The following is an 18,156-nucleotide window of genomic DNA, read 5'->3' as shown; positions in this document are numbered from 1 at the left end:
GCTTTAAATAAGTATTTATTCACTACAAAACGGTAGAAAGCGTTTGAAAAACTTTTTATTCAATTATCGGACTATTTGGTGCAAGCTTCTGAATAAGAGCACATTTTCACAGTTAAAACTGCTTATCCCTACCCCAGTCACTTGAGAAAGTTTCTGACACAATCCTCTGTATGATTAAACGATTCAAACAGACGTTCACACATTTAAAAGCAGCACTGTTATGTCAGCCCTGATGCACTTGTACAGCTGTGCTCCATTATTTTACCTGTTCTTTTTGCCTATCCCTAAAATACAACCACAGCGTGACAAGGGCAACCAGTGGACTTTGCTGGTCAGAGGTCACTCCTCTGCCTCCGGCCTCCATCCTGTGGTTGCTCCGGCACCTCAACGCCTCCTCAGACGTGGTTGGCACGGATCATATGAAGATACATAATGCAGGTCTTCATGTTCTCTGAGGCTTCACTTCCCAGAGGCTGCAAGCAAAGATTCAATATCCTGAATTACTTTGGAAGTTTTTTCCAAAGCCTCTAAGACGCACCCTTCACCAATCTCTTCCAGCTTGCTTCCATTTTCCGTTTTTCTTACAGTAATACCAGATGGATTGGTTTTCGCAGCAGATGTCCTCTCCAGAACATTGCTACGATCCAATAAAACTAGTGTTATTTCGTTAAGGAAAAAATATCAAACTCTTCCTCCTAATGAGAAAAATGCTTTTCCATATTTGTGTTCATCATTTTGCATAGCAATTACATAAAGCTAAAAACCAGAAGAGCACATTACTTAAAATGTCTAACATTTATAAAAAATGTCTTTAACTAAGACTCCAATTTATTCAAAAGTTATTTTAAAAATTAAACTACCTATCTGATGTCACACTGTACAATTTAACAGCATGCACTTCACATAATAATAAAATTGCACACTGGCTTAAAACAATTACAGAGTGGTTTTAAGCATGTGCGGCATGGTACGCTTTTTTGAGCTGGCTGAACACAACGGAACAATATTGAAGTAGCTGATAAACAGAAAGGTATTGTACTGCAACAACAAGCCCAAAGGTATTGTCCCTCTTTCAAGAACAGATCAGCAGCTGAGTGTTAGCAAAACCAATGCAATACCCATTAAAGGGATTCCTTTTTTGTGATTTTAATTTTAGTTTTGTACTGTGCCACTGTTTTTGTTTGTGGAGCTGTGATGCAGAAGTTGGACAATATGACAAAACAAGAACGATAAATAACAAAAAATGGCTTAATAATTTTAAGAAGACAGTAAAAAAATGTGTGAACAGGATAGAAAGCCTTTGATGATGTAAAATGCAGATTTGTATATGTGGATGAAAAACAGAATATACAAGTGAAAAAATCTTCGCAACTTTCAAAAAGATACAGTTAAATCTCTGTATTTTTTCGAGCTCAGCTTCAGCAGACCTGTCCAAGAAAACAAATATTATTAAGCAAATTAGTATCATAAAAGGTTCTCAAATATATTTTCCACTTGAGATTTTAATTTTTCAGTTTCCAGCAATACCGAAAATTAGATGAGCAAAATCCAAGTGAAAACAATGCTCTATTTTTGTCTTCCATACCACTAGTGAATAGCTGCCATTTGTCCATCATTTGTGTTTCTAAAAATCAGGGCTCTGCTCTAAGAATAGTCTCTTAGCTCTAGGTGTGTATAAATATAGACAGAATTTTCATTTCATCAGCTAATGAATCTGCTATAATTTGAATAACGAGTGCAATCGATTTCAATTAACACATTTTTAGGACCCGAATATGCTTGTATGTGATGTCACCAGACCTTTGGTCAGTAGCATGTATTAAAAAGGACAAATATGTTAACAAGAGATACAAGTGTTGTTCAGCAGTTAAAAGTACTATTTTGAACTGCTTGTTGTTCTGTTAAAAGGTGCCTTTCTTAGTCTGGTTGCTATTTTTCACCTTGAAAGATACTGTCTCTCTACCATTAATCTTCTTTGGCAAAATCACCAAATGTCTGATATTTAAGTAAGGCAGGCAGAAGTGCAATGAAAAAAGCTTCACTCAGAACTCAACTTACCTAACATTTTAAACACTAAAAGAAAATATGGAACCATAAAAAACAAATAGACATAAAATTGTCTTTTTTGACCCTTAGGAAAAGCAGTCTATAAAATTCAGTTTATAGTCTTTTTGAGATAATTTTCAACATTGTTCGTAGTCAATTATTTAGCATAAAGATGAATACCAATATTCTTCTGTTACAGAGTTTGCAGTACATTCAGGAATCTCCTTCATTTCATTCAAATTTCTGCACCATTCTATTGCTGTTTTGATATACCTATGTGAACATGAAAATTCACAAAAAATAGTTATTTATATGAGAAATACACCCTATAAATTCAAGAAAAAAAAAAAGAAGGCATTAAGCAATACACCTGGATCTGAAAGAAAAAGGCATGATACAAAATCTAACTTTTTCTCTAGGTTTCCTTGCCATTTTTTTGATTCCCACGTTTAGACCAGAATCTCCTTCATATTTAAATCAATGTAATTATGGAAAATCATAACCAACCTGTACGATTTGTAATGTATAATGTGCAAATGTTTATTTTTGTTTGTGAATATCTATATGCTAAAATGCAGCCGAGTAAGCTTCTAACAGTTCCCATAATGATGGTCTAATTAGAGTAAGCAGTCTAGAGAAAGCACTCTGCAGGCAGAGGTCAATGTCTGTAATGAAGCATAAACTGGATCAAGTGCTATTCAGTTCTACGTACCAGCTCCATAAAGGACAAAGATTTTTTCCTTATCCACTGATGTAAGTGCCAAGCTGTATCTCTAGTTTTGCTTTTTTTTTTTTTTTTTTAAAGACATTACTGTAACAATTATAATGGAATGGCTGCATGCAGTGGTCCTGAGTCGCACAGTTCTCAAATCTTTGCCAGATGTAAGATGGAGTTTAACTGTTTGGTTCCTCCCCCTTGCCCTGTATTTTCAGTAAATACCATTTCTTCATACAAAAGGATTTGTACAAAATTGTTTTATATTTAACTTTATATTGTTTACATTACTTATACCTTTCATAGATTCCAGGATGACTTATTTGTATTAGCTGCTGTACGCCATCAGGAGTAGTTAACTTACACCAGCCTACATCTTCATTTACCTTAGAAGAAAAAAAAAAAAAATTCTGCTGCAGTTTGAAGAAAGAAAAGCAAGTATAATATGGCAGTTTAAGAATTAAGTATCTATGAACATTCCACTTTGAGCACTTAGAAATTCGGGTTTTATTAAGTATGGAATTTGGTATAGCCTGCTATGACAAATGCAGGTAAAAAAAAAAGCATACCTAACATGGCCCCAACATTAATTCTATGCTACTGAAGAATAAATTATTTCTAAAAGTGTGTAGAAATGTTTTCAAACCTGTAGAATTTTCAGTTCTTCCTCCTTTTATCAGGAGTGAGCATCCTGATGTGAGCTAGCTAGGAAGTTATACCGTATCTTTTGACACATTGACTATGATATTTATACTATTTATAATAACTATATCTTCAGATACTTTAACATCCTTTTTTTGTCTTGTCACCTTAGAGTAATAAGCAAAGACACTGAAGCCAAAAAGTCTCAGCAGCCAACCTGGAATCCCATGTTCATATAATTTTCTCTGTAGTGTCATTTTACAAAAATCAACATAGTATTTTTACTTCTATATTAAGGAGATTTTAAAATGTGTATGGAATAACATACGTGCAAGGCTACTATTCTGAGTGATTTTTCGCTATCCATTTGCTCACTTATAGAAAATTTGAAACAAAACCAAACACTTCCTTCTTTAATCAACAAAGGCAACTTCCTGAAAGACAAAGTTTCATCTGCCTCTTTGAGCATCAGTTACCTACTAAAATGTTTTTCCCCCTCTTTTCTGGCTAAAATACTGGCAATACATTAATGGTGGTGCTTGCTGATAGCTCCTACTTTCATTTAGACTACTCTACAAGCTCAAGAGTAAGCCACAGCAGTTTGCTGCTGTATGTTATCAATCTCTCAAAGGCTTCCGTTTGTATTTTATAGGCATCAAAACTTTTGTTTCATTTCCACATTAGTTTCCTAGTAACAGTTTTTTATGAAGGGTTTTAAGAATAGTCATTCCTCTAACTCATGCACTACCTGGATCTTACTACAGGAAGAGCTGAAATCCCAGACCATATTCAAGGTTATCCCATCCCAAAAAGCGGCATAGACTTTATGATCTGAGTACACAACGAGTCTTCCTATGCTGGGAACAACATTTTCATACAGCAAAACGGGCAACATTTCTCGTCCATCTGTCTCAGGTACCTAGAACCAAACAAATACATTAAAAACTTGAGGAAATGTTACTTTCATCAATACAACTGTTTCTATCACTCCCAGATTTTGAATTCACTTGTTTTTGCAGATCACAGCACCTTTCTTTATCATCCAGTGGCTTTCTGCTTCACAAATATATCTTTACACTGCATGCATTTAGGTCCCAAATGTATACATTTTGATCTTTGAGAATACACTCACCATGCTTCCCTATAGATTAGGTCCTGTTCCCTATAGCCAGTATAATCATCCTTAAAACACTGAAAGATTTACAAATCTCCAGCTACATACCATTTTGCAGCAGCAGAGATAATAGTTATGAGTTAATGATAGTTTAGCCTTGTAGCAATACTGAAGTATTCTGAGGAGAAAAACAAACAAACAAATTATTAAGCATTTTGTACTTACTATGCCTTCTGAACAGTTGTGACCTTTGTTCTGTAAGTTTATAGATGTCCTCAGTGCTAAAACAAATTCCTTTAATTTTTATACTTAATATCATAATAAGTATTATGTGTAATTTTAACTACTGTCCCTTCAAAGCTGGAGGAATTAATGTAATGAAGAGAAAGCTACCTGGTTGCCTGAGTAATAATGGAGGATATAGAGTACGGATTTCCTGGTACATCAGGAGGTAGGCTGTTTACCGAATACATCTTTTCTTCTCTCTGCAGTAAAGACCAGAAAGGAGATGAGTTAGTTACAGGTACAGTAGCATGAAAACAGTGTTAAGAGCTTGTAAGAGACGAAATTTCTGACGTCTTGGAAAGCAACTATAATCACATTTAAATTTGTCCTAGAACACAGGTAAACAGCTCCTTGAAAAGAAAAAAAAAAAAAAAGAGCTGTTGTATCCTTTAAGCCTACTTCTGTGGGAAGAAACATTGTTTCCACTCCCTCAGCAGGAACCAACAAGTTCTCTTAACACAGACTGTAGTCTGTTACTGAGTAACTATGTTTGGCTACAAGTTAAAGGCTATGTTCAAAGGGTACAAACTCGACCCTTAATTTTGCTTTAAAAATACAAAGCAATGCATAGGCACTTGCAAGGATCAGTACTCTGGGAAACTTAACAACAGACAGAGGAAAAAACACTTTTCCAGCACTGAACAGCTGGGCTGTGGCAAAACCAGAACAGAATCTGCATCTAGTAGGTTCTGTCTCCATACAGTAAAAAAAAATACAGGGCTCTTAGAAAAGATGGACCGAAAACAACTTGTGTTGTGATTTCAAACTGGGTCCATCTTTTTGAAACATCCTGTACAACGCCAAGTACATAAAGATTCAACAAATATGTTTAAACACTAAACTTCTAAATTAGTGAGAAATGGTTATTGTGGAATCTTACTTGAGCTTGTGAAATAAGTGTTACAATGAGCAAGATTGTTCTTCCTATGTCTTGACTATAGACTGCATAGCCAAATGTCTTAAAACTAATAAGACTGCTAACTTGAAGGAAGTTTGAATATACTTTTAAATAGTTTAATACCTTTTTCGTTCTTTTTTGGATGGCATAATGTATGAAATAGTTTCCCAAAAATGCTCCCTCTGACTTGAAAAATGAGTCATCACCAGGATAAATTTCTATGATGTTTGTCCTACCATGGATAAATCTGAGAGAAAGAATAAGATTTTTAACAAGTATTTAAAACGCTGTGTCACTAGACAAACAAAACAGGTCAGCATACTTGAAGAAAGCACCAAGCAGAAACAAATTTTCAACACAGCTCTCACATGAAAAGCTTCTACTTTTTCACAAAAAGCAGAGCATACCAATTACCTCTTTTAACACCAAAGATTCACATTACCAGGCTTTCTCTAATCTGTTTGCTCTAATTAGATGGTCATTCTTTGCATGTGTGCAGGTGGGGTGAGAATTAAGTCAAGGAAAGCTTTTTTTTTTGTGCTGAGGTAAACATCTCACAAGAGCTGCTCATTCCACTGACCACTAAATATAGTGATTCTAAACAGGAAAATCCAATTTTGTTAGTGGACCAGCCTTATCTAATGTACACAGAGAACTGTTGGACTGAACAATTTCTAAGCAACCTGAAGGTCTTCATTTCCACTGCAGCTCTGTGTTTTTTGCTAAATCAGTGGTCTTTTACTTGTGACCATACGGTATCTCGGAGCCTAAAACCCATTCAATGACCCAGTTCTGCAACTCCTTGGTTAGGGGCCTGGACTCTGGCAATGGGACTTAAAAGACTAAGTATGGCCACTCACCATACTTCCATAGAAATGAGGTATAGTACTGAATAGCTGCTAAACGGTTTGCTCAGATGAGATAAAAATTTAGGAATTACACTGAGAAAAATGAACAACACTGGTGCTTTTATCAAAGACTTTTAGATACTGATAGCAACTGTAGCATTTTCAAAGTTTGTATAACAGAATTTAAAGGGCAATTAAAAAAAAAAAAACAACCACCTTTTTTTTTTGTCCATGTGGACAAAGTGATTTGCCACGAAAATCTACACTTTAGCTGTTTGCAACATGCAAATTACATAGGTCACCAAGACAAATGTTTCTAAGGCAGGACATCTTCAGCATCAAAAGGAGCAATTTGCAAAAAAAAAAAGCACTATAATTGTCAGCAAAGTCTGTGTGAGCTCCAGCTGTCCAGGAAACCTTTAAGAAATCAGATAATCAGACCACTTCTTTAAAAGCCTTAAATATGATTTCAGACATACCCACTTTCAGACCTGAAAAAGTACTGTATTAGCAAATCTGAGCTCCAGTGAAGAAACAACAGAAATGAACACACTCTTAGATGAAGATTCTGTACAATTTCTCTAAGAGTGAGAAAGGGATAAAGTAAGACATTTCATCTTAAAGCTTAATTCCCATACAAATGAAGTCTTCCAAAGATGAAATGCATGATCTCCTACATACCTATAAAAAACACCCTGGCACCATACAATTTGAATTAGCTGAGAGCATGAATATTGTTCAGCATCTTGATTCTGAAAGAAGTCACAGAACATCCACCTGTACAAAATACAATGAAAGCTTCAGTAAGTGCAAAGGTCAGGGTTTTTTCTTTTGTGTGTGTGTGGGGGGGGGGGGGGGGGGGGCGGGTAATCATTCCTGTACCAAAACCAAATGCATGTACAACTATTCAAAGAGGCCACATATTTTCAGAGTCCTTCGATGCCTTAGTTATCCACACTAGTTACCAAATTAGTTTTCTCAAACCTGCAAAACTTTTAAAACTATTATTATTATTTTTAGTAGGGCTGACAGAGAATGTATGCCACAGGCCGGCCTCAGAAATATAATCTCAAAAATGAAAAAACCCAAACCAACTAAAAACCTGTGCTCTCTTTTCAGTATTGTCTTTCTTACTTACATATTTATAAAGCATGACAGAAAATAAAATTTATTTTTCTCTGGACTAGTTATTAGATATTCATTAAAACAGGATACATAATGCTGGTTTCACAAATTTCAAGTTTCAAGAAGATCCTTAAAAAAAAAAATACGGTAGTAATTTTTAATTTTTTTTTATAGCTAGAATTCAGTTATTTTAACAGAGATTGAAGTTCCACACTGTAGAACTGTAAAATATATGTTAGCAACAATGAAGTAAACAGCTTAAATTACCTGTGTAAATGTGGGGCTCTGCAGCTGAGTGGCAAAGCTGTAGGTAAATGAGAAACTGTTTCACATGTTTTGGGGTAAATTAAAACATCACCTTCCATAGATGTATGGCTGTTTTCCTCATGTGTCTTCATTACATTCTCAACAGTTTGTAAGTTATAGCACATTAGTGCCAATGACAATGGGTATTTCCATTCTTCTGGATAGAAAGAAACAGACCAGCACTGTGTAACCCAGGTGTACTCAGAAGAACAATTTGTGTAGAACAAAGGGACTCCATCTCTGTCTTTGTAGTCCTTCGGTTTGGTTGGTTCTCTGTATTTATCTTCAGGACAACCCTGTTTATTATTCTTATTCTCTATTCTTGTTTGTTTCAATGGCATCTCTGCAACAGAATTTTTACTTGATTTTCTGTTTTGATATCCAGTTTGATAGTTGCTGTTCTTTTTAGAGGAAGACTGGCTGACTTTGCATAAGAACTCCACTGTAAATTCTTGCTGCAACTTTGACAGGTAAAGGTGAGCATAACCATCTACTGATGAGATCTTCACACTGCCATTCTCTATACATCTTGTCAGATCAACCGAAGCAGGGTCAGGCCATCTAATTTCTAAGATATCACTGAAAATAATCTAATATAAGAAAAAGAATTGGAATGTGCAGCAAGATAAAAATGACCAGCTTCCCAGAAATTACAGTGGGGGATTTACACCTGGCTGTGGTTTAACCCCAGTCAGGAATCAAAACCACGATAGCTTCTTGCTCACTCGCCCCCATCCTCAAGTAGGGGAGAGAACTGGAATCAAAACCATGATAGCTTCTTGCTCACTCGCCCCCATCCTCAAGTAGGGGAGAGAACTGAAAGGGCACGGAGAAAATTTGTGGACTGAGATAAAAACAGCTTAATAACAAAATAATAGTAATATACTGCTACTAATATCCATACATTTTTTTTAAAAAGTGATCCTCAATGCAATTATTCACAAACTCCATCTGTCCTGAGCAGCCGATCCCAGGGAGAGAGCAAAAAAGGCCAAAAAGGCCAAAAGGCCTGAAGACCAACAGCAGAATGGCAGAATAGCAAAAGGCCAAACTAAAGGAGCTCCTGAACAGAACTCAACTGGAACAGAGCTGAACTGGAACAGTTTGCACCAGCCGGAAAACCTGACTCTCCTTGAATACAGAACATGATGCTTATGGCATGGAATGCTTTCACTGATTGGCCTGGCTGTCAGTCAACATCTGTCCCATCTATGCCCACCCTTCCTTGCTGCCTCACACCTGTGGGCCGAGTGCCCAGAAAGACCTTGGTCTCCCAGGCAGCAGCTGTCAGTAAGTTCTTATGTTCTCTTCATTCCAACTCAAAACCACTGGAGAGTTACTTGAAGAAAAACATTAATTCTATCCCTGGGTGCTATCTAATTATTCTCCAACTAAATCTAAATGACCATGCTTGCTATGAGAAAGAAAAGTTTCAAAATGTATGAAGAAATTTAACTCAATTTCAGTCAAACCACCACAATTTAAATTAATTCAATCCGTCCGCAAGGTGATGCATGGCAAGAAACTTTATCCTGTATTTGTTTGCATACTTGAACTCAAAAGGAAGCAAAATATCTAACCTTCATGTCTGCTTCCTCCTGTTCTCACAGAGTTCCGTCCAGGAATAACGTTTTCATTTAATACCCATTCATAAACTAGCAAGGTACATGGCCAACTGTGCAGGCACAACTGTTCAGAGACAGCAGATAGTTTCTCTTTCCAACTGCTTCTTAAGAGACACTGAAGAGAAAGCCTAAATTATCTTGACTATATCTGTTTTCAACAGACTTCATGAAAAGCCCACGTTAAACATTTTGTATGTTAAAACACCCATGTGCTCTGAAATCTTCTTTTTATTATAAGATTAAAATAAGCCTGCAAAATGCCACAAAAAATGCACTTATGTGTTCTCACAAAAACAGAAATTTGTTGAAAATGTTTTGCAGCTAGATGGGTAAAATTACTTAATCCTGTACCACGAAAGATTAAATTACACAGCTATTGCTACGATCTGAATAAAACATATTTCTAAAGAAGAATTTAGAGCTTTAAAATACAACATTTGGAAAGTCTCAAAAGAATAGCCTTATCTTACTGCAGTGATATTCAAGTACAGATTGCTGCTTCAGTTGGCACTTAGTTCAAAACAAACAAAAACATTTTCACAGCATATGCCCTGTGCTACCCCCTCTACAAAAATGAAGCAGATCATTCCCAACAAAGTACTTCAAATAACCACTGTATCTACCACAAACCTCAGGTTAAAGCTTTTCCCAAACAGAAGATAAAGTTATAGTTTAGAAAACGCACTAATCATCTCCTGAAACTAGAAAAATTCTGTCAAGCTAGAGATTGCCTTTCTAGCCATCTGCAGAAGTTCTGCCCTAAAATAAGGTATTTTTGTTTGTATTGTCCTTATACCCGATCACCATACGGCAAATATGCTTAGTTTGCTTTTGATTGAAGACTCTAAGTAAAGCACTGGATCCCAAATAAAGACAAAATGCAAACCTTCTCAACGTGTGAAAGAAACTTACCAAATGAGTATTCACACTCCCCATCATTTATTTTATCTCAATTTAATCAGCTTTGTCTCATTTGACTGACCTTTAATCAGGTATGTTTCAAGTCTGATCATACTTTGGCCCAGAACTGGAAAACCCTGGAAGTCCAATAAAAATGAGACACGGCAGCACTGGTGTATTAGTAAGGTGGGAAAGTCTACTGAAGCTATTTGGGCCATTAAAGAGGAAAATTTACCATAAAGAATTGCAAAAGGACCCTAAACAAAAAATCAAGTGATTAGACAGTAAAGCTGTAGATAAAAATTCAGTAGAGATAAACATAATGTCATCTAAATGGGGAAAAGCAATCTTAACTTTACATATAAAATTATGGTCTCTGAGCTGATTACCATCACCAGGAATAAGATCTCAGTGTTAGGACTGACAGTTCTATGAAAATGTACTATGTGTTCAGAAGCAGTTTTAGTAGTGTATCAAATGTTTGCAAATTCTAGGAAAGAAACAAGAACAGAAGATAGAACCATACTGCTGAAAATATTAATGGTTGATGTTCGTTTTGAATACTATTTGCAGTTCTGACAGGCCACAACACTGACAAGATCCCCCTCATCAAGCTGTCTAGACATGCGGATGCTTAGTGTGGCCCAAGCAGAGGCTAACCAAACTGCGGTACTAGGCTGTTTTGAATTCAAGCATAAGCAAAGCAGTGCAGTATTAACTGTAGAAGTGGTCTTGTACCCAGTGGCCTAGTGAAAGCATTGTCACTGTGAGCAACAGGCCACAGGCCTCAGCCTAACTGTGCCTTACAGGAACTGAGCGAGGCCCAGGCTGGCCCGTCAGGCTCATCATCAGCTTGCTACCAGAACATGCTGAGAGAACTGGAGCTTGGTAACTGTTATCTCATTATAATGGACTGCTGAAGGGTAGCAAATAGCAAAGGCCTTGAAAATTTGGGCACTGGTTGAAAACTGAGGCCACAGAACAACAAACTGATAGTAAATTACTGAAAAAGTACTATCTGAAGAGCTACAAGAAGACTGCTTTTGCTTCCCTAAAATCCTGAAGCAGGTAGTCACAGTGGAAGCTGAAAGATAGAAACTGTCTAGAAACCCAGCCATGTTCCTGAAGAACAAGAGCCTGGCCTGGGGGAGGGTCACCCCCTAGTGCGGCTGACAGAGCATCAGCTCTGTGCCGCTGTGCCTCGCACAAGATGTACAGCACGACTGCTAAGGCCTAACTGCTGTTAAGTATGTCATGATAATGAATGACAGTGTTTTCAGCAACTAAACGTTAGCGTGAAGTGTGTTAGTAATGACGTGCCAGTCTAAAAGTTTTAAAACTTTAAGCTTGTGCGATCTATCAGTTGTCTTGAGACTCCCACCACACTCGCATGCATTCAGTAGGAACACCAGAGGGAAGTTGCTGAGGAGCAAAGCTCTTAGAGCGGTAAATGCGGTCTCTGGATGGACCTTCAGTGTGACACGGTGCAGCCATTCTCACAGTGTCACTGCCCAGTCCTCTCACAGGCCCCTGTAGCAGACTCACACTGGTACTTCAATAGGGAATTCTGAACCTGACAGCCCCTCGGAAAACACTGCCATATTTCACGCGGTCTTCCTTGAAAGGTTTCAAGTGCAAAAAAGTGATACATAAAACAGCTCATTGTATCACATTACAGAATTCTAGGTTTTAGTCTTACTAAGAGTAAACTAACTCTTTAGTGTTTGGCTACAAAGGACATACATAAATAGAGGACTAAATAACAGTTAAAACTGTAATTTAAAATGGCAGTACTCTAATCAAGTTGACAAATTCATTAGCCAAATTGCACTCTATAGATCTTCACGGCCTATACTCACACACATGCATGTAAAGTTATGTCAGACTACTAGGGAAGTTCATTCAATAAAGCGTTACACGTGTAACTCTCACCTTTTTTCTTTCCGGAGGTATAACATGTGAAGGTAAGTATGGGCAAGACGAAAACTTGTTCCGGAAATCCAGAGCTCGCAGAAGCTGTTCCTATAGAAACGAGATGAAGAACAAACCAAATCAACACAACCCTGAGTTTTTCCATGCAGTGGTAAAATTTTAAGCTGATTTCATCGTCTCCTTTTCTGGAGCAGAGGCTAAGAAACCCCTCTCCGTCGCACAGAGCAACTACGATCCCGGTTTTGCGGTGGAGCAGAGGGAATGGGGCTCCCGCGTCCCAGGTTGCCGCCGCTTCCTTCCCGGGCGGCAGCCCCGCCACCCGCCATCGGGGCGGCTTCCAGGACACAGGGCCCTCCTCTCCCTCCCCGCAGCGCCTGACAGCCTGGCCACCCACCCTGTAGGTACTGACGGCGAAGGCGACCCGCTGGCGGGTGGTCTCGGCCGGTCGGAGAGGGTGGGCAGCGGCGGGGAGCGCCGCTTCGTACAGGTATTCGCAGCCGCAAGGAGACAGCAGCAAGCGGGACCCGCCGGCGTAGTGCACCTCCACCGAGTCGTCCCCGTACAGCACCATCAGCCTTTCCGCTGCCATCTCCCCGGATGGCGCAGGCAGCTCTCACCGGCCTTGGCAGCGAGGCGGCCCCGAGAGCGGCGCGGCCGCCGCCTCCGCAGGGCGGGAAGCCCGGGGCGGTACGGCCCGCTGGGCTCCCTCCCTGCCGGCCCCCCCTCCTTTGACTGCTGGATTAACCTTCTCTTCCTGCCAGTAGGGAGCGGGTCGGTAACGTGGTCTGATTTATAGATACATTTGTAAAACAAGCTATTAAAAAGTAGAAAAAGGCTATAAAGCTACTGGAGAGTGTCCAGAAGAGGGCCACGCAGTTCATGAAGCGTTTGGAGGAGAAGCCGTATGAGGAGCAGCTAATGTCACTTGTTTTTTTCAGCCTGGAGGGGACTAACGCGAGACCTCATGGCGGCTACAGCTTCTTCACAAGGGGAGGGGGAGGAGCAAGCACCGAACTCTTCTCTTTAGTGACCAACAACAGAACCCAAGGGAATGGCAGGAAGATGTACCGGGGGAGGTTTAGGTTGGACATTAGGAAAAGGTTCTTACCCCAGAGGGTGATGGAGCACTGAACAGGCTCCCCAGGGAGGTGTCACGGGCCCAAGCCTGACAGTGTTCCAGAAGAGACTGGACAACACCCTCAGACACATGGTGTGAACTGTGGGGTTGTCCTGTGTAGGGACAGGAGTTGGACTCAACAATCCTTGTGGGTCCCTTCCAACTCAGGACATTCTCTGATTCTATGATTCTATATGGAAATACACGTCTTTTTATTTTTAACCTTTTTTTTTTTTTTTTTTTTTTTTTTTTTTGTCGTTATTGTTGCTTTTATCTGCTGGAAACAGGGGTGTCTTTTCTGCTGCTCCAGGAATGAAAATTAACAGTACAATGGTCTAGATAATAGAAAAAACCACTCCTATTTACCTGTAACTGTGCTTCTTCAAGAGTTAAGTGACAGTTTATTATCAGTTCCTGCTTAAAGCACTAGGTAAATGTAATTCAAGATCCTTTGCTATACAGGACACACTAGATCTCGTGGTCTCATGGAACTGTACCAATTGTTCCCCACCTGTAGTAATACAGGTTTTTCAGATCAGTGTGCAATCATGGAAGAAATGCACTTAGTACATCTTTTCCATTCTCTGCAACTGCTTTCTCAGCAATGCAGAGAGTAAATCAACATCCAGTCAAGTGGCTCCACTCACAGCCATGCATGAACATAAATCTGGTTCTCTTTGCAACATGCTTTTAAATTAATATTATTCTGCATAGTACTTGCCTGAAGCAAGTTTCAAAATACATATTTGGATTATGAATCCTACTTCTGTCACTTTTATTGTATAAGAATTTAGCAGTGTAATGATACGTGGTTTTTAGGCAAGCAAGTATAAATCTTTATAGAGCTGGATTAGGGTTTAGAAATGCAGATTCTAGTCCTGTCTGGGTTTTGAAGTTTTCATCTGTTAAAAACACAAATAATGGTAGTTCTCTGCTTTATTACTTTTTATTATTTATGGATGATGCCTTATGTTTTGTCAGCAACTTCACTGCTGTGGCTGGAACCCAGAGAGTAGGAGCTATGGTAGCTGCTCAGGGAGGCTGAAGTAAAAGAGGCAAAGCGGCAATTCATTAGTAATGCAGTATCTTCCTTGACTTTTGGCCAGAATGTTGTTTTCTGTTCCTGTATCAGCTATGGGGATCCACAGGCATAAACTGGTTGGTTTGAACTATAATTTAGTATATTGAGTTTGCCTGGGAAAGTTTTAGTAGCGGGCAGCTACAGAAGTGGCTTCTGTGACAAGCTGCTAGAAGCTTCCCCTATGTCTGACAGAGCCAAAGCCAGATGTCTCCATGATGGATCTGCTGCTGGCCAAAGCCAAGTCCATCAGTGACAGTAGTAGCATCTCGGGGATAGCATATTTAAGAAGGGGGGGAAAAAAAAACCTGCACAACTGCAGCTGGAGAGAGGAGTGAGAATATGTGAGAGAAACTGCTCTGCAGTCACCAAGCTCAGTGCAGGAGGGCAGGAGGTGCTCCAGGCACCCGAGCAGATTCCCCTGCAGCCCTTGGTGTAGCCCATGGTGGGGCCGGCTGTCTCCCTGCAGCCATGGAGGTCCATGGGGGAGCAGATCTCCACCTGCCGCCCGGGGAGGACCCCACACTGGAGCAGGTGGATGCTCCAGGGAGAAGGTTTTATTTCTCATTATCCTACTCTGATTTGATTGGTAATTGTCATAGTTTAACCCGAGCTGGCAATACAACCATGATAGCTGCTCTGCTCACTCACCCCGCTTCCCAACCCTCCACATGGGGGAAAGAATCCGAAGGGAAGGGAGAAACTTGGATTGAGATAAACACAGTTTAATAAAATAATAAAATACTAATACAATACTAGTAAATATTACACACACATTATATATATATATTAGTATATATATACTAGTACATATATATGTATATATATATACACACATAAAATAGAAATAGAATGTAAAATGAAAGATACTCAAGGCAATTCCTCACAAACTCCATCCAGACTGAGCAGCCAGTCCCAGGAGGCAGCACCTGATCCCAAACAGCTGATCCCAAAGAGAAAAAAAAGCAAAAAGGGCAGAAGGGCCCAGCAGCCTCTGCAAATGGCAGGATGGCAAAAGGCCAAACTACATGTCCTGAAGAGAATTCCCCCGGCTCTGTCAAAAAGAGCGAAAAAAGCCAAGAAGTGAGGGACCGGAAGATCCTGAGTCTCCTTGAATATGGAGCCTGATGCTAATGGGATGGAATACTCTTATTGATCAGTCTGGATGTCAGTCAAGCTCTTGCCCATCCATGGCTCCTTCCTCGATGCCTCACACCTGTGGGCAGAGCTCAGAATGTCCCTGGCTCCCCGAACAGAGCAATTAAACACATCGACTCTGTCCTGGGGTGTTATCTGTTGTTCTCAAAATAAATCCAAATAATGACTCTGCTAGCTATGAAAAAAAAACCCAGGTTTTTAACTGCATGAAGAAAATGAACTCAGCATAGTAATAAATTTAATTTCTCCTAGTCGAGGCTGTTTTGCCTGTGATGGTAATTGCTGAGTGATCTCTCCCTGTCCTTATCTCACACCTTTTTGTTGTATTTTCTCTTACCTGTTCAGCTGAGGAGGGGAGTGATAGAACAGCTTGGTGGGCACTTGGTGTTGAGTGAGGGTCAACCCACCACATTCAGAGAGAAGTTTCAGTTAGCAATAGTTCAAGTTTGCGTGAGTTATGTGCAGCAGGAAGGCAGAATGTGATAAGGAAGTACTGTCCCACAGAAAAATAAAAACGGCTGTTCTAAACCAGACTGATACTAATACTCAGGATCAAAATGCATTATTCTATTAAAAAAAAAAAATCTGAGCTGTTTGTGATACCTGATGTCTTACTTCTTTCTGTAGTGCTACAATTACACTTAAAACCAACATTCAAAAACGCAGTGACCAGATTTTTCCTAAAAAAAAAAAAACGGCCAGTAGCAAAAGGTTCTTAGCAGGTTTGAAAGGAAACTGAGAAAAAGCTGGCTTTGTTTCTGAATATATAACTCTCATTCAAAAGCAAAGCACATGCAAAGCAGCGCCTCTTGCAGCCCAGTTTTAAATTACTATAAGCAAAGTGTGATTTTCAAATACTACAGAGTTTGGTTAACTCATAATTGACATGTCAAGAGTGGCAAATATTGTGCATACTTTTTCTGATGTGTGAAACTTGGTCACATGTTAGAATTCAAATACCAACTATGGTTCTTTTCAGAACCAGTGCTAAAGAGATTTGCTTCAGATTTGCTTTCCACACTTCTGTGCCTTCACTGGCTTACCATTACGTTACAAAGAAAATAAATATTTTTAAAAGGTTGTTTATCTGTAAGGTATTGTTCAGAAACCTGTAAACGAGAAGCATTTTTACACAGTGCACCTGAAATATCTAAATGCTAAAATTAATATGAAATAATCTTTAAACTTCTCAAGACTAATTTCTATCTTACACAGAACTATCATAACTAAAAGCAAGCAGACAAGCCACAAATGACAATTACGGCAGTGCAAAACCTGCTTTCTTTTGCTCTCTCACATCTCATTACACCATTACTAATTTATATTAGACCTGTCAGAATTAAGACAATTAGAAAAGATTAAGTGTTTATGGCAAATACTACCCTGTCTTCCTTACTCAATAGGACAGGAGTTACAACCAATTTTTCCTTACTGCAATACAGACCTAAAGCTCTTCAAAAACTTCACACGTGCAGAGACCACAAACTTCTCCACTACTTTGAATAAACGTATCTCTTTATGATTTTTCAGTATTTCTGGTGGAGGACAAAGCTTATTTTGCAAACCATGATCTGAATTGCTTCATATATACAATTCCTAGTTCCCACAATTTTTGTACAGGATGACTTACCCTATTTCTTGTCTACATGTAGATATCCTGTTTCTGCAAGCTGACAGAGTACATTGGGAGTCTGGCAGCTACTTTACAGAAAAAAAGACACACTACAAAAGATGCAGAATTAAAACAGGTAAAGCGGAGTGCCTTGAAGACACTATCACTTTACGATAACGTATATACAAATGCTTCTTCCTTGGGACTTTAAGGTTTGAGTAAATAGGCTTTCCGCAAGGCATCTGCTTATACACTCAGCAGGAAGTCTGGCCTGTATTTGAATTAATGTTTGTATGAAAAATATGCTCAATGCTAGAGAAGATGATAAAGGGAGTGGAGCATCTCCCTTATGAGGAAAGGCTGAGGGAGCTGGGTGTCTCAGCTTGGAGGAGACTGAGGAGTGACCTTATTAATGTTTATAAATATGTCAAGGGTGAGTGGCAGGAGGATGGAGCCAGGCTCTTCTCGGTAACAACCAATGGTAGGAGAAGGGGCAATGGATACAAAGTGGAGCACAGGAGGTTTCACTTATGAGAAGAAACTTCTTCATGGTGAGGGTGACAGAACACTGGAACAGGCTGCCCAGGAAGACTGTGTAGTCTCCTTCTCTGGAGACATTCAAAACCCCGCCTGGACACCTTCCTGTGTAACCTCATGTAGGTGTTCCTGCTCCAGCAGGGGGATTGGACTAGGTGATCTTTTGAGGTCCCTTCCAATCCCTGACATTCAATGAATTAGTGTATGAAAATGATCTA

The 18,156-nt window shown here is 39.3% G+C and overlaps 1 protein-coding gene across 1 annotated transcript; it reads right to left on the bottom strand.

Annotated features, from left to right (window-relative positions):
• Nucleotides 1-37: 37 nt before the first annotated feature.
• Nucleotides 38-13,390, bottom strand: CZH5orf34 (chromosome Z C5orf34 homolog). Its single transcript, XM_065860699.2, has 12 exons — nt 12,831-13,390; nt 12,437-12,526; nt 7,941-8,569; nt 7,230-7,325; nt 5,824-5,947; nt 4,911-5,002; nt 4,626-4,695; nt 4,152-4,322; nt 3,059-3,147; nt 2,227-2,319; nt 1,387-1,427; nt 38-653 (listed from the first exon to the last, which is right to left on the bottom strand). The coding sequence occupies exons 1-12, from the start codon at nt 13,023-13,025 to the stop codon at nt 460-462; spliced, it is 1,884 nt and encodes a 627-aa protein (XP_065716771.1). The 5' UTR covers nt 13,026-13,390; the 3' UTR covers nt 38-459.
• Nucleotides 13,391-18,156: the final 4,766 nt, after the last annotated feature.

The sequence above is a fragment of the Patagioenas fasciata genome, chromosome Z, assembly GCF_037038585.1.
Source record: "Patagioenas fasciata isolate bPatFas1 chromosome Z, bPatFas1.hap1, whole genome shotgun sequence".
NCBI lineage: Eukaryota > Metazoa > Chordata > Aves > Columbiformes > Columbidae > Patagioenas > Patagioenas fasciata.
This window is presented reverse-complemented; position numbering and strand designations above follow the sequence as displayed.